Source organism: Schistosoma haematobium, chromosome ZW, assembly GCF_000699445.3.
Source record: "Schistosoma haematobium chromosome ZW, whole genome shotgun sequence".
Lineage (NCBI taxonomy): Eukaryota > Metazoa > Platyhelminthes > Trematoda > Strigeidida > Schistosomatidae > Schistosoma > Schistosoma haematobium.
Window position 1 is genome coordinate 25,880,025 of NC_067195.1, and position 16,584 is coordinate 25,896,608.

The 16,584-nt window shown below is 39.1% G+C and overlaps 1 protein-coding gene across 1 annotated transcript in view; it reads left to right on the top strand.

Annotated features, from left to right (window-relative positions):
- Nucleotides 1–1,116, top strand: part of MS3_00010333 (uncharacterized protein) — a gene marked incomplete at both ends in the record, with an annotated part of 73,857 nt that extends 72,741 nt beyond the window's left edge. The window contains one exon of the mRNA XM_051218694.1: nucleotides 970–1,116. Coding sequence (XP_051070849.1) covers nucleotides 970–1,116 — 147 coding nt within the window. The remainder of the gene's footprint in view (nucleotides 1–969) is intronic.
- Nucleotides 1,117–16,584: the final 15,468 nt, after the last annotated feature.

The window sequence follows — 16,584 nt, forward strand, 5'->3', positions numbered from 1 at the left end:
TCCTCCTAAAATGTTTGTTGATGCATAGTGTGATCCGGTGGAGTCCATGTGTTTTTGTATGTGCGTTTATGTGAGAATATAGTGCCGCCTATGACCAGTCTACTCAGGAAACATAGATTCTCAGATCTTTAGCTATTTTCGTTCTTTTTTCCTAGACTATGTCGTCCTAGGATATCTTCATATCTGGTGTTCTTCATTCCGACCTTGGCGTTAAAAACTCAGAATTGTCAAGTCCTTTGTTGGGCATTTCTCAACAATTGACTGTAGCATATCGTAGAAACGATCTTTAACATCTTCATTTTAATCGTTGATAGACGCATAGCATTTGGTGAAATTCATTGTAATGCTTTCTTTCCATGTTTTGAAGGCGGCTTTGATGATCCTGGATCCATGAGATTCTCATCCTATAAGTGCTTTTTGTGCTTGTTTGGATAGCATCAGTACAACTCCTGGTGTTTGTGAAGAATTTTCTTCCCTGAAATTAGTCTTTGTTGTTCAAACTGCGTCCCATGTGTTTCACTGATTCCAAGCACATCCAAGTTGTATCATCTCATTTCTTCATCAACTTGGATGACGTTCTCAGTCTCCCGAATTGTTGGAACATTCCATGTACTTAAATTAATGGTTGCTCTGGTTTTCAGAAGGGGTATCAGCCTCGTGATTTGCGAAAGAACTCGGCTTTCATTATGAGACGTCATAGCTCTTCTAAATGACGACCTAACTCCCGGGACAGATTTTAAATGATTTGAATTATTCTTTTCTGGTTGGCGTTTTTAGCGAGTTATTTTTCTACGGGATGTGTGTCGCTAATCCCATACCAAACCTTTTTCCTTTATCCGGACTTTGAACATGCAGTGGCCTCAAAGGTAGTCCAGGAGGAGTTACAGTTTAAAACACCTGAAAAATACAGCCGCTTCTATGTGATTTAAATTGACGAGCTTCTGGATTGTATATTTTTACATATACCAGAATGTCATGAACCGAGACTTAGTATTTGTAGCAAGTGACCGTGGCCTTCAAATAAGTGAGATGATTTGGGCTGATTCTTCATCAAAGCTTCAAGAACGACAATCATCAACTGAACTACATCGTAATCTTCATTTCGATCAAAAATGACCTTATCGTCGATGAACTGGCATCATATTTACTTACTTACGCCTGTTACTCTTCGTGAAGGAACAAAGGCCGCTCACCAGCATTCGCCATCCAACCCTGTCCTGGGCAATCCTTTCCAGCTCCTCACAGTTGTTATTCATTCTTTCCATATCTGCTTTTATTCCCCGACGTAATGTGTTCTTCGGCCTTCCTCTTTTCCGCCTTCCTTCAGGATTCCAAGTTAGGGCTTGCCTCGTGATGCAGTTTGATGATTTGCGTAATGTATGTCTTATCCATTTCCATCGTTTTTCCTAACTTCTTTAGCTGGAAGTTGGTTTGTTCTCTCCCACAGAAGGCTATTGCTGATGGTATCCAGCCAATGGATGTTGAGTATCTTGCGTAGACAGCTATTTATAAATACTTGTACTTTCTTGATTGTGGTTGTTGTAGTTCTCCAAGTTTCAGCCCCATACAGTAGAACTGTCTTGACGTTCGTATTGAGGGTTCTCACTTTGATATTGGTTGAAAGTTGTTTTGAGTTCCATATGTTCATGAATTGTAGGAATGCGACCCTTGCTTTGCAAATCCTCGTCTTTACGTCTGCATCTGAACCTCCTTGTCCATCGATGATGCTTCCCAGGTATGTGAAGGATTCTACATCTTCCAGAGTTTCGCCATCAAGAGTGATTGGATTACTGTTCTCCGCTTTGAATTTGAGGACCTTGGTTTTCCCCTTGTGTATGCTGAGGCCTACTGATGCAGAGGCTGATGCTACACTGGCTGTCTTTATCTGCATATGTTCATGTGTATGCGACAGGAGGGCTAGGTCATCTGAGAAGTCCAAATCGTCTAATTGATTCTGAGCCGTCCACTGTATGCCGTGTTTTCCCTCAGATGTCGAGGTCTTCATAATCCAGTCGACCACCAGAAGAAAAAGGAAGGGAGAGAGTAAACAGCCTTGTCTGACTCCGGTCCTTACTAGGAATACATCTGTCAGCTGTCCTCCATACACGACCTTGCGCTGTAGTCCGTCATATGAGTCCCGAATAATATTGACAATCTTCTCAGGAACTCCGTAGTGTTGCAGAAGTTTCCATAACGTCCTCCTATCTACACCGTCAAATGCCTTTTCATAATCAATGAAGTTGATGCACAGTGTCGAGTTACACTCAATTGATTGTTCAATGATGATCCGTAGTGTCGCAATTTGGTCTGTGCGCGATCGATCCTTACGGAATCCAGCTTGTTGATCTCGAAGTTGGGTGTCTACTGCATCCTTCATCCGGTTCAGCAACACTCTGTTAAAGACTTTCCCTTTTATTGACAGTAGTGTGATTCCTCCGTAGTTTTCACATTTGCTCGGATCTCCTTTATTTGGAATCTTGACGAGGTGTCCTTCTTTCCAGTCCATCGGCACTTGTTCCTCCTCCCAAATCTTTTTGAATAATAGGTGAAGCATGTTTGTAAGTACTTTGATGTCTGACTTCAGTGCTTCAGCTGGTATATTGTCAGGTCCTGCTGCTTTCCCGCTCTTGATTTGTCTGGTGGTCATTCTGATTTCTTCCGTCGTCAGTGGATTGACATCTATAGGAAGATCTGTGTGTGCTGCTTCGATGCCCGGTGAATTCATTGGAGCCGGCTTATTCAAGAGTTCTTCGAAGTACTCTACCCATCTGTTCCTCTGTCCTTGAATTTCAGTGATTGTTCTGCCTTCTTTGTCCTTGACCAGTCTCTCTGATTTACTATGTTTCCCTGTCAGTTTCTTCGTTGTATCACATAGTTGTTTCATATTTCCTTCTCTCGCAGCTTTTTCCACCGTTGTTGCTAGTTCTTCTACGTATTTCTGCTTGTCGGCTCTGATGCTCTTCTTCACTTGCTTGTTTGCTTCCGTGTACTCAGCTTGTGCTTTGACTTTCTCTGCTCGTGTTCGGCTGTTGTTGATTGCTGTCTCCTTGTTCTTTCTTTCTTTGATCTTGTCTAGTGTTTCTATAGAGATCAATTCCTTATGATGATGCTTGTTGCGGCCCATCACCTCTTGACACGTTGAAGTTAATGCTTCTTTGATACATTTCCAGTTTTCCTCCATAGTAGTTTCTTCTTCCTTCAGTAGATCCTGTAAGGTTTGGAACCTGTTGTTAGGAGCTACCTTGAATTCATTGAGTTTGTCAGTATCTCGAAGGAAGGCTGTATTGAACCTTTGTAGTGCTGTTTGTCCAGTTCTTCTTTAGTTTCAGTTTTAAATTGGCCACAACTAGGTGGTAATCTGAAGCTATGTCAGTTCCTCTCCTGGTTCTCACATCTTCCATTGTCCTTCGGAAGTTTTATTAATGCAAATATGATCTATCTGGTTCTATGTGGTGTGGGCCGGTGAGGTCCATGTAGCTTTGTGTATACGCTTGTGTGGAAATATTTTGCCGCCTATGACCAATTTGTTGAATGCACACAGATTTGCAAGTCTTTCCCCATTCACGTTTCTCAGAGTTATATATATATATATATATATATAATATTATATAACTGGCATCATGCCACAGTAAAATTATGTGTTGTAAATCTGTCATCGAAGTCAAATAACAAAATCCCAGACAAGGAGGATTGGAGGCTATAAAACCTAGTTAAGAGTGACCTGAGTAAGTCAAAATACAAGACAGGGAAAACACTCGGAACTAGCGGTCCAATAAGACACTTTCGAGAGATTTTCCACGTTATCTTTATGTTGTAAATGGTTTGAACTGAGAACATATATGAATTGTTATCATATCCTCCATCGTTAATGTTTGCTCATTTGTAAATTCACGCTCGCTCTACCCTTAATTTCAAATTGGTACTTAGTCTGATATGTTCAAGGCTCCAGCCAAATATAAGGGATATGGGAGAAGGTTGTTAGAGTAAAACCTTGTAGTGACCTACTTTTATCAAGAGAACGCGATTGTTGTAATGGAAACAATTATTATCGTAACCAGTTGTACCAGGGATTGTTTTACTATACTCGTTTGTTTAACTGTACTAAAAACATACATTCTCCCGTTGATTGTGACCTTGCACGGACTTACATTTGCTCAGTAGTTCCACTTGTACTCCTTTGGTACGATCTTGGCATTCTTTCGATACCACGAGATCGCCAACAAATATATCTTGCTACAACCTTCAATCGCCTTCTGATTTCTGGTTTACTCGGAGGTTTAGCCTGTTCTAGTACGCAATCTTCTTGTAGTGGTGATCATAGTCAAATGTGACTCGATGCCACACTACAAGATCACAGTTTATTATTGACGGGTATTGAGCACATAAATATTTTTCTTGGACAAAAATGTGAATACAAACGTCCCTACTCAAAACAGTCCCTTGAGCTCCCGCTGAATCTAAAATATATTGAAAGCATAAAGTTACAAGGTATTTAAACTTGCTTAATTTTTTCCCCGAAACAAATTTTCTCAGTACATACCAAGCTATTCTGTGTCAACTAGTGTTTATTACATCTATTTACAGACCAAAAACTAATCGAAACAGCACAATGAAGATTTAGGTAACTAGTTGAATATTTTTTCTACGTCGATGTTACAAAGTTTATATACTAAAAGGCTTAGGTACCCGATGACTTTCATAAACCTACCATATTCGTAGGCAGAGGCGAGGGTAATCAGTTTATCTTGATAACTATTGAGTGGATTAATACCCTTAATGGACAGTCATTACCAAGAACTTAGTGAATCACTTGATATTTGAAGGAAATTTGGTTGTAACTTAAAACGTGCTTAGTAAAGCACGACCACCGAAATTTCCACTTTAATTAAAAACAAACTATGATAGAATAAAAGCACAGATACAATGGATCAACAAATGCACACCCAATAAGAAGGTGAACAAAATATATTTTGTCCATTCCTAGAGGATTATTTGAGAAGGAAGTTTATATTCAGAATCCAGTCACTTCATACAACAAACTTCAGAGAGATGCAATTTGCAGACAGATTTCCATCAAAATAAAGTTTTCGTTCTTTCTCCCTAGTTGGCAATCAACCTCTTGATGCATAATGTATTCTAGATCATACAGAATCTACACTGAATACCGACAGTCAAACCGACACACAATGAACCTAAAGAGAAGAAGTACAATCTGTTACATAAATTGTGAATCTTATTTAGGGTGTGGTGGATGTGGCATTTGTACGAACTAGTGCTTTTTTCACTTTATTGCCTCTTATTTCAAATCCAACACGTTCTTTTGTGCTCATCTAGTTCTGCTTGTTGCAAATTGAGCAATTTCGAGAATTCACAGTTAGTACAATAATTCTAATGATAATAACTGTTTGTGGACGATTTTCTACGGAAATGATGTTTAGACTGATTACAAATAACGCTTCCCAAATCTTTTCCTATCATATATTTCTTTAGTAAAATTGTGTTTGTTCTATACACTCACCAATATGGTCAAAGGTTCTGGATGTTACGACAAGGTAATCCAGGTTGGGTATTGGTCACGAGCTATGATTTCGACGTCAGCTGGGAGATTGTGCCTATTCCATCCAACTAAATTACACAGAACATCCAACACAGATAACTTACATTGGTGATCCACAAAGTTCATATCACCTATGTAAAAATCAAGACTATTGGTCCATTTCCGATCTTCATCAAACCATTAGCTTCCATGATATGTTGGAGAGCTAAAATCCTTGAAGGATTGACTCATGATAAGAAAGATATTTTTCGCTCAGGTTGAGTGTGTGGTGATAATATTATAACTTTCTGCCAATTGTTGGAGATCCGTTATACTTACTGCATGCATACAATCGTTGTATTCCTTGATGTTACACTCGTCTTCGACTAGTTGACAACAGTGCTACCTCGCAGGTATTTTCTGTTAGGGCAGGGTGTGCCTGAGATATCTTGTCGGCTCCATATTTAAACACACCAGGTAAGGCGGAAGCATACAACCACATCTTTCAGTTTTAATATTCAAGCAGTTAGGTTAGGTAGGGTTTTAAAATCTCACAACCCTACTCAACTGTCATTGGTGACGTTCTGAAAACAGCCCCGATAGTAATAGGTCAGGGTGGTATGAACCGATTGCATGTAGAAGGACTTTTCGAACATACGTATGTGAAAGATATGGTTTTATAGCTCGGTGACGTTCAAGCCATGCAGTCAAGAGTTAATCTGCTGGCAATCAATGCCCGTAGATATGTTATGTGCTCTATACCTTCCAAATGAGAAGTGATTTCGCAAGACTGATACAGGTCTGTGCCTGTACTCACTCTTAAAAGTGAGTCGTTAGAAGTGTTCGCAGGGACAGCTAATTTGGATAACTGTGTAAGTGGTAGTGGTAGAGTGAGTGATGAGGCCTGGGAGGCAAGGCGTGATCGATAAACGAACCCACCAATTATGATATGAAACATTAACCACCACGTTAACTTTCTTTGACTTTGCCTTGTTTGATCGCCAATCACAATTCTATGTTCATTATAAAACATTATTCGCTTCGTTGACTTATTTTTCCTATCCTACAGTTACTTTTCGAAACAGATAAAGTTTATCAGGCCGAATAGCTTACTTGTTCTGACATTGGCTAAATCAAGACTCTATGCTCGACAGTCTAGGGAATAGCTTAGAATTACACATGTAAAACTGTTAGTTCGATCAAATTACTGAAATGTCTTTCAATAAGTACTACCACATCATTTGGGAGTTTATGGTGAAGATCAACTCGAGTAGAATGAACCCAAAACCACAATCATGATAGAACTAGTTTTAGCTAGGTTACATATAACCCGGATAGAAAGAGAAATTGAACTGGAAAAGTTACCCTGCCAGGGAAGTGAAGGTTTCGGTCAATCAACAAGCAACAGCGAAAAGGTAATATTAAAAATCTGTATTTACCTAAGAGAGAAATCTTAAGATTTGATGGTACACAGATAAATTTTTGAAATTTTATTACAAATTTCGAAGAATGTATCGGGAGTGAGAACATTGGATTTAGACATAAGGTAAGTCACTTGATTCAATATTGTGACGGAGAAGCGAGAGACACTATCACTCACTGCACTATACTAGAACCAGAGATATGCTTGAACTCCGCCGATCTCAAGCCCAGGTAAAGGTGGAGGGTTAGGCATGGGAATAGAGACACTCACCACGTAGGAAAATAACTCGCTAAAAAGACTAACCAGAAAAATAATTCAAACCATTTAAAATCTGTCCTGGGAGTCGGAAAAGCTACGACGTCTCATGATGAAAGCCGAGTTCCCTCTCACGTCATGAGGCCAGTGCTACTTTTAATAACCTAAGCAACAATTTTTATAGGTACATAGAACGTCTGAACAATGTGAGAGACCGGGAAGACCGTTCAAATAGCAAGGTAAATGAGGAGATACAAATTGGCATGGCTGGAAATCAACGAAATCCATTGGACCCAAGCCGGACAGCAAAGGCTAGATACGAAAGAAATGCTGCTATACCCCGATCACGAAGAGGAAAATGCTCCACATACTCAGGGAGTTGCTGTGATGCTGTTCAAAAAGTACGTAGTGTGTGTATAGGATGGGAATCTCACGGATCCAGAATCACCAAAGCATCATGCAAAACAAAGAGAGAGGTCACTACGATGAATGTTATCTAGTGATATGCACCCACCAATAATAGTAACGACGACAATAAAGATCAGTTCTATGAGAGGCTGCAATCAACCATAACGAAGTACTTAAGAAAAGAACCGACTATCCTGATGAGAGACCTAAACACCAAGGTCGGAATGGACAACACCGGATATGAAGATATCAAGAGACGACATGGACTGGGAGAGAGAAAAGAAAATGGCGAGAGATTTGCAAACCTATGCCCATTCAACAACTTGGTTATAGGTGGTACATTATTACTACACAAACGCATACGTAAAGCTACATGGGTCTCACAGGATCACACCACAGCGAACTAGATAGATCATATTTGTATCAATAAAAAATTCAGAAGGACAATGGAAGGCGTGAAAACTAGGAGAGGAACTGACATGACTTCAGATCATCACCTGGTTATGTCCAGTATAAAATTGAAGCTAAAGAAACACTGGACAGCTGGGGAAACAGTATTACAAAGGTCCAATACAGCCTTCCTTCTAGATACTAACAAACTGAAAGAATTCGAGATAACTCTCAACAACAGGTTCTACTGAAAGAACATGGAACTACTATGGAGGACAACATCAACGTGTCAGGAGGTGATGGGCCGCAACAAGCATCATCATAAGGAATTGATCTCTATAGAAACACTGGACAAGATCAAAGAAAGGAAGAACAAGGAGACAGCTTGATCGAGTTAGCAGAGTTGGGGACAACGAGCCAGAATAGCTATCGAGTCGCTGAATCATTGATCCTTCGTTCCGTTCGAGTAAGACGCATCAGTAATCGCATTCAAGCAATAACGAACCATAACACTTTTATACTGTTATTTTACTTCAGTCTATAATCTATTTGCTACTACTTCTAGAAATGGTTTTTCTGTCTCAGTTAAAAAACAATGGCATGGCACAAAGACCGGTAACATCTCAATAATATCTTACATAAATCTTAGTATTAGTGCACAGCTTAAAGTGATAATCTAGTAGCTGTTACCAGAAGCGTTAGAAGTTTTAAAACTTGTTTCTTATAAACTATTAGTTCTAAAATTAACTTGCCACCGATTAATGATCAAGTTTGTTTAGAAAAAGTTCTGTTATCGTTTTTAAAATCCATCTGTATTCCACTGTACATTGGGTTTCTTTTTGTTTTTCTCACTTAAGACCACTGTCTAACACATTCATATTATCTATTTTCACCCCCCGTTTAAGTGTATTGATTCACTTAAAATCTTAGTGTTATGACACTTGGTTTTACTTCGTCTAATGTTATAACGGTTGGGTTTACACGTATGGCGCGTTAACTTACCTTAAACGATTATCTACACTAGATTCCCTCCCAGTGTCTATTCTACAGGACTTCAACACAACTCAGATCAAGAACACGTAATTAGCCTGACCACAATGTAAATATATTTCCACACTAAAAACCCGACACAATCCAACAACAATGAACAATCAATGATAAGTGCGTCATAATAATGATAAGGATAGGGAATATATAACTCATCTGACACCTGTCAGACTATCTACATGTCTGACTTAGCAGACAACTAATCATTATCATTCTCGCCCACACACCACTTAGATTTCAATTTTTGTTCGGAATCCACTTCTTAACATTCAAATTCTTAGTTTCAATAATTTGCTCAAACGTGTCGACATGTTCTGTGGATTACTCAAAATTTTTTGTTTGCTAGCTGTTTCTACTAATAATGTAGCCTACTTGCTTCCTACTACAAATAAAACACCATAATCAATTTCCAATATGTTATACATAAATCTTGGAGTATTATAGTCTCATCAATCTTTTGTAAGTGGCACAAGGCACTCACCGTTTTTTAATTTTTCATATTATGTACCGTCACATAGCATGTCAAAGACTGGTTTCGTCATTCTGTCATACAACCTAATATCAGCAGTAAATTGCCAAGACATGTTTAATCAGGTTTATAACTTGTTTGTTGTTTGATACAAAATAATACTATCGAGATCTTCAGTGAAAAAGTGACTGTTTGACTTGACTTCTATAGTTACGATGTTCTGTCATCGCGTACGACGAAATAACACAACTCTGAAAAACTATAAGTGATTTAGAGATTCACTTCTCGTCCATGGATGTAGTCGTATTTCTGTTGTATTGTGTAGCTTAATTCTCACCCGTTATTTCCTCATAATCTTAAAATTCAATGTTAAGTAAGAAATCGTTTCCATTTGTTATGCTCCGTACAGAGACAACAAGTAAATAGTAAATAGATTTCCTTGGTCTTTATCAACCTTCTTCATTGGAGTTTAATGCTTTATTAGTCAGTGTTTTGGCTTTTAAAAAGCACGTTTATAACTGCACAAATCATCTCACCATAAAACCCATTTGTGCGTTCCAGTTATCCTCTATTTCGTATAATTGTTTATCTTTTTCAACTAAACGAATACGCTTTGCACGGAAACGAAATTGAGGGTATGCGGACAAAACGAGTCTTTGATAGCTTTGAAGGAAAGATCAATATTTTAATGCTATAGTTGAACATATTTTGACATATCAGGGTTTTGATATTCAAACATGTAGGCCAGTGGTGTGTTCGACTTTGAGCCAATAAGTTATGGGTCCGGACCTCATCTACTTCAATTTGAGCAACTGAGTATTATCAACAGCCTCCACACTTAGTGTGTACATATAGATCCTAATCATTCATCAGTACCCGCACGCGTTTGCGTACTACTGGATACAGAAAATCCACGTCAAGAAGACTCCTCAGAGCTCAACTTAACGACAAAAATGTTAACAAGATACTTCAGGAACATATGATATCCAGACAGCAGTGATATCTACCAATAACTTAAACCAAAAGGTTAAGAAAAGTCAACAAATTTCATCAGCGTCTACTGAACTGATAGATACTAGGAAACTCATACTATCGAGTTTCAAGCACGATATGTAGACTGACAAAAAGTTTACCCAATGATAGTAAGCGGTGGCGGGGAGCTTATTCAAAAGAGATGGAAAAGGCGGGAGTTGTAGTCGATTTTTCAAGTTTATCAAGGAAACAGATATTAGGGATTTACGAGTTAAGGATATTATTTTTAAACAAGATGGGATAATGATCCACTTTTAGCCCAAGAGATTGAGATGAGGAAAACGCTGAAGAAAAATCCAAATGTTACCCACCTACCCTTCAGTTGTTTACTTTTACCAAGCAATCTAAATAGGATGCCAACATGCACCCTCCGACTCTTAATGAGACAGAAGTCATAGCTAATCTAAAACGAGAGAAAGCTCTGATGGGTTAATTTCGGAGATTTTTATGGGAGAGGTAGTCCAGTTTTATCTGTTAGATTGGCTGACATATCCGTTAGAGTCTGAGAAGTGGACGCGATCCCATCTGGGTGGTCTTGATCTCTGATCGTTCCAGTCTATAAGAATTGATAGGAATAGTCTTGTGATAACCACAAAGGAATCAACTTGGTAGTGTCTAAAGTATTGCATTCCATCTAGGCGAACAGCAAGTGATGATCTGATGCTATATCAACTCCATCATCCTCCTAAAATGTTTGTTGATGCATAGTGTGATCCGGTGGAGTCCATGTGTTTTTGTATGTGCGTTTATGTGAGAATATAGTGCCGCCTATGACCAGTCTACTCAGGAAACATAGATTCTCAGATCTTTAGCTATTTTCGTTCTTTTTTCCTAGACTATGTCGTCCTAGGATATCTTCATATCTGGTGTTCTTCATTCCGACCTTGGCGTTAAAAACTCAGAATTGTCAAGTCCTTTGTTGGGCATTTCTCAACAATTGACTGTAGCATATCGTAGAAACGATCTTTAACATCTTCATTTTAATCGTTGATAGACGCATAGCATTTGGTGAAATTCATTGTAATGCTTTCTTTCCATGTTTTGAAGGCGGCTTTGATGATCCTGGATCCATGAGATTCTCATCCTATAAGTGCTTTTTGTGCTTGTTTGGATAGCATCAGTACAACTCCTGGTGTTTGTGAAGAATTTTCTTCCCTGAAATTAGTCTTTGTTGTTCAAACTGCGTCCCATGTGTTTCACTGATTCCAAGCACATCCAAGTTGTATCATCTCATTTCTTCATCAACTTGGATGACGTTCTCAGTCTCCCGAATTGTTGGAACATTCCATGTACTTAAATTAATGGTTGCTCTGGTTTTCAGAAGGGGTATCAGCCTCGTGATTTGCGAAAGAACTCGGCTTTCATTATGAGACGTCATAGCTCTTCTAAATGACGACCTAACTCCCGGGACAGATTTTAAATGATTTGAATTATTCTTTTCTGGTTGGCGTTTTTAGCGAGTTATTTTTCTACGGGATGTGTGTCGCTAATCCCATACCAAACCTTTTCCTTTATCCGGACTTTGAACATGCAGTGGCCTCAAAGGTAGTCCAGGAGGAGTTACAGTTTAAAACACCTGAAAAATACAGCCGCTTCTATGTGATTTAAATTGACGAGCTTCTGGATTGTATATTTTACATATACCAGAATGTCATGAACCGAGACTTAGTATTTGTAGCAAGTGACCGTGGCCTTCAAATAAGTGAGATGATTTGGGCTGATTCTTCATCAAAGCTTCAAGAACGACAATCATCAACTGAACTACATCGTAATCTTCATTTCGATCAAAAATGACCTTATCGTCGATGAACTGGCATCATATTTACTTACTTACGCCTGTTACTCTTCGTGAAGGAACAAAGGCCGCTCACCAGCATTCGCCATCCAACCCTGTCCTGGGCAATCCTTTCCAGCTCCTCACAGTTGTTATTCATTCTTTCCATATCTGCTTTTATTCCCCGACGTAATGTGTTCTTCGGCCTTCCTCTTTTCCGCCTTCCTTCAGGATTCCAAGTTAGGGCTTGCCTCGTGATGCAGTTTGATGATTTGCGTAATGTATGTCTTATCCATTTCCATCGTTTTTTTCCTAACTTCTTTAGCTGGAAGTTGGTTTGTTCTCTCCCACAGAAGGCTATTGCTGATGGTATCCAGCCAATGGATGTTGAGTATCTTGCGTAGACAGCTATTTATAAATACTTGTACTTTCTTGATTGTGGTTGTTGTAGTTCTCCAAGTTTCAGCCCCATACAGTAGAACTGTCTTGACGTTCGTATTGAGGGTTCTCACTTTGATATTGGTTGAAAGTTGTTTTGAGTTCCATATGTTCATGAATTGTAGGAATGCGACCCTTGCTTTGCAAATCCTCGTCTTTACGTCTGCATCTGAACCTCCTTGTCCATCGATGATGCTTCCCAGGTATGTGAAGGATTCTACATCTTCCAGAGTTTCGCCATCAAGAGTGATTGGATTACTGTTCTCCGCTTTGAATTTGAGGACCTTGGTTTTCCCCTTGTGTATGCTGAGGCCTACTGATGCAGAGGCTGATGCTACACTGGCTGTCTTTATCTGCATATGTTCATGTGTATGCGACAGGAGGGCTAGGTCATCTGAGAAGTCCAAATCGTCTAATTGATTCTGAGCCGTCCACTGTATGCCGTGTTTTCCCTCAGATGTCGAGGTCTTCATAATCCAGTCGACCACCAGAAGAAAAAGGAAGGGAGAGAGTAAACAGCCTTGTCTGACTCCGGTCCTTACTAGGAATACATCTGTCAGCTGTCCTCCATACACGACCTTGCGCTGTAGTCCGTCATATGAGTCCCGAATAATATTGACAATCTTCTCAGGAACTCCGTAGTGTTGCAGAAGTTTCCATAACGTCCTCCTATCTACACCGTCAAATGCCTTTTCATAATCAATGAAGTTGATGCACAGTGTCGAGTTACACTCAATTGATTGTTCAATGATGATCCGTAGTGTCGCAATTTGGTCTGTGCGCGATCGATCCTTACGGAATCCAGCTTGTTGATCTCGAAGTTGGGTGTCTACTGCATCCTTCATCCGGTTCAGCAACACTCTGTTAAAGACTTTCCCTTTTATTGACAGTAGTGTGATTCCTCCGTAGTTTTCACATTTGCTCAGATCTCCTTTATTTGGAATCTTGACGAGGTGTCCTTCTTTCCAGTCCATCGGCACTTGTTCCTCCTCCCAAATCTTTTTGAATAATAGGTGAAGCATGTTTGTAAGTACTTTGATGTCTGACTTCAGTGCTTCAGCTGGTATATTGTCAGGTCCTGCTGCTTTCCCGCTCTTGATTTGTCTGGTGGTCATTCTGATTTCTTCCGTCGTCAGTGGATTGACATCTATAGGAAGATCTGTGTGTGCTGCTTCGATGCCCGGTGGATTCATTGGAGCCGGCTTATTCAAGAGTTCTTCGAAGTACTCTACCCATCTGTTCCTCTGTCCTTGAATTTCAGTGATTGTTCTGCCTTCTTTGTCCTTGACCAGTCTCTCTGATTTACTATGTTTCCCTGTCAGTTTCTTCGTTGTATCACATAGTTGTTTCATATTTCCTTCTCTCGCAGCTTTTTCCACCGTTGTTGCTAGTTCTTCTACGTATTTCTGCTTGTCGGCTCTGATGCTCTTCTTCACTTGCTTGTTTGCTTCCGTGTACTCAGCTTGTGCTTTGACTTTCTCTGCTCGTGTTCGGCTGTTGTTGATTGCTGTCTCCTTGTTCTTTCTTTCTTTGATCTTGTCTAGTGTTTCTATAGAGATCAATTCCTTATGATGATGCTTGTTGCGGCCCATCACCTCTTGACACGTTGAAGTTAATGCTTCTTTGATACATTTCCAGTTTTCCTCCATAGTAGTTTCTTCTTCCTTCAGTAGATTCTGTAAGGTTTGGAACCTGTTGTTAGGAGCTACCTTGAATTCATTGAGTTTGTCAGTATCTCGAAGGAAGGCTGTATTGAACCTTTGTAGTGCTGTTTGTCCAGTTCTTCTTTAGTTTCAGTTTTAAATTGGCCACAACTAGGTGGTAATCTGAAGCTATGTCAGTTCCTCTCCTGGTTCTCACATCTTCCATTGTCCTTCGGAAGTTTTATTAATGCAAATATGATCTATCTGGTTCTATGTGGTGTGGGCCGGTGAGGTCCATGTAGCTTTGTGTATACGCTTGTGTGGAAATATTTTGCCGCCTATGACCAATTTGTTGAATGCACACAGATTTGCAAGTCTTTCCCCATTCACGTTTCTCAGAGTTATATATATATATATATATATATATATAATATTATATAACTGGCATCATGCCACAGTAAAATTATGTGTTGTAAATCTGTCATCGAAGTCAAATAACAAAATCCCAGACAAGGAGGATTGGAGGCTATAAAACCTAGTTAAGAGTGACCTGAGTAAGTCAAAATACAAGACAGGGAAAACACTCGGAACTAGCGGTCCAATAAGACACTTTCGAGAGATTTTCCACGTTATCTTTATGTTGTAAATGGTTTGAACTGAGAACATATATGAATTGTTATCATATCCTCCATCGTTAATGTTTGCTCATTTGTAAATTCACGCTCGCTCTACCCTTAATTTCAAATTGGTACTTAGTCTGATATGTTCAAGGCTCCAGCCAAATATAAGGGATATGGGAGAAGGTTGTTAGAGTAAAACCTTGTAGTGACCTACTTTTATCAAGAGAACGCGATTGTTGTAATGGAAACAATTATTATCGTAACCAGTTGTACCAGGGATTGTTTTACTATACTCGTTTGTTTAACTGTACTAAAAACATACATTCTCCCGTTGATTGTGACCTTGCACGGACTTACATTTGCTCAGTAGTTCCACTTGTACTCCTTTGGTACGATCTTGGCATTCTTTCGATACCACGAGATCGCCAACAAATATATCTTGCTACAACCTTCAATCGCCTTCTGATTTCTGGTTTACTCGGAGGTTTAGCCTGTTCTAGTACGCAATCTTCTTGTAGTGGTGATCATAGTCAAATGTGACTCGATGCCACACTACAAGATCACAGTTTATTATTGACGGGTATTGAGCACATAAATATTTTTCTTGGACAAAAATGTGAATACAAACGTCCCTACTCAAAACAGTCCCTTGAGCTCCCGCTGAATCTAAAATATATTGAAAGCATAAAGTTACAAGGTATTTAAACTTGCTTAATTTTTTCCCCGAAACAAATTTTCTCAGTACATACCAAGCTATTCTGTGTCAACTAGTGTTTATTACATCTATTTACAGACCAAAAACTAATCGAAACAGCACAATGAAGATTTAGGTAACTAGTTGAATATTTTTTCTACGTCGATGTTACAAAGTTTATATACTAAAAGGCTTAGGTACCCGATGACTTTCATAAACCTACCATATTCGTAGGCAGAGGCGAGGGTAATCAGTTTATCTTGATAACTATTGAGTGGATTAATACCCTTAATGGACAGTCATTACCAAGAACTTAGTGAATCACTTGATATTTGAAGGAAATTTGGTTGTAACTTAAAACGTGCTTAGTAAAGCACGACCACCGAAATTTCCACTTTAATTAAAAACAAACTATGATAGAATAAAAGCACAGATACAATGGATCAACAAATGCACACCCAATAAGAAGGTGAACAAAATATATTTTGTCCATTCCTAGAGGATTATTTGAGAAGGAAGTTTATATTCAGAATCCAGTCACTTCATACAACAAACTTCAGAGAGATGCAATTTGCAGACAGATTTCCATCAAAATAAAGTTTTCGTTCTTTCTCCCTAGTTGGCAATCAACCTCTTGATGCATAATGTATTCTAGATCATACAGAATCTACACTGAATACCGACAGTCAAACCGACACACAATGAACCTAAAGAGAAGAAGTACAATCTGTTACATAAATTGTGAATCTTATTTAGGGTGTGGTGGATGTGGCATTTGTACGAACTAGTGCTTTTTCACTTTATTGCCTCTTATTTCAAATCCAACACGTTCTTTTGTGCTCATCTAGTTCTGCT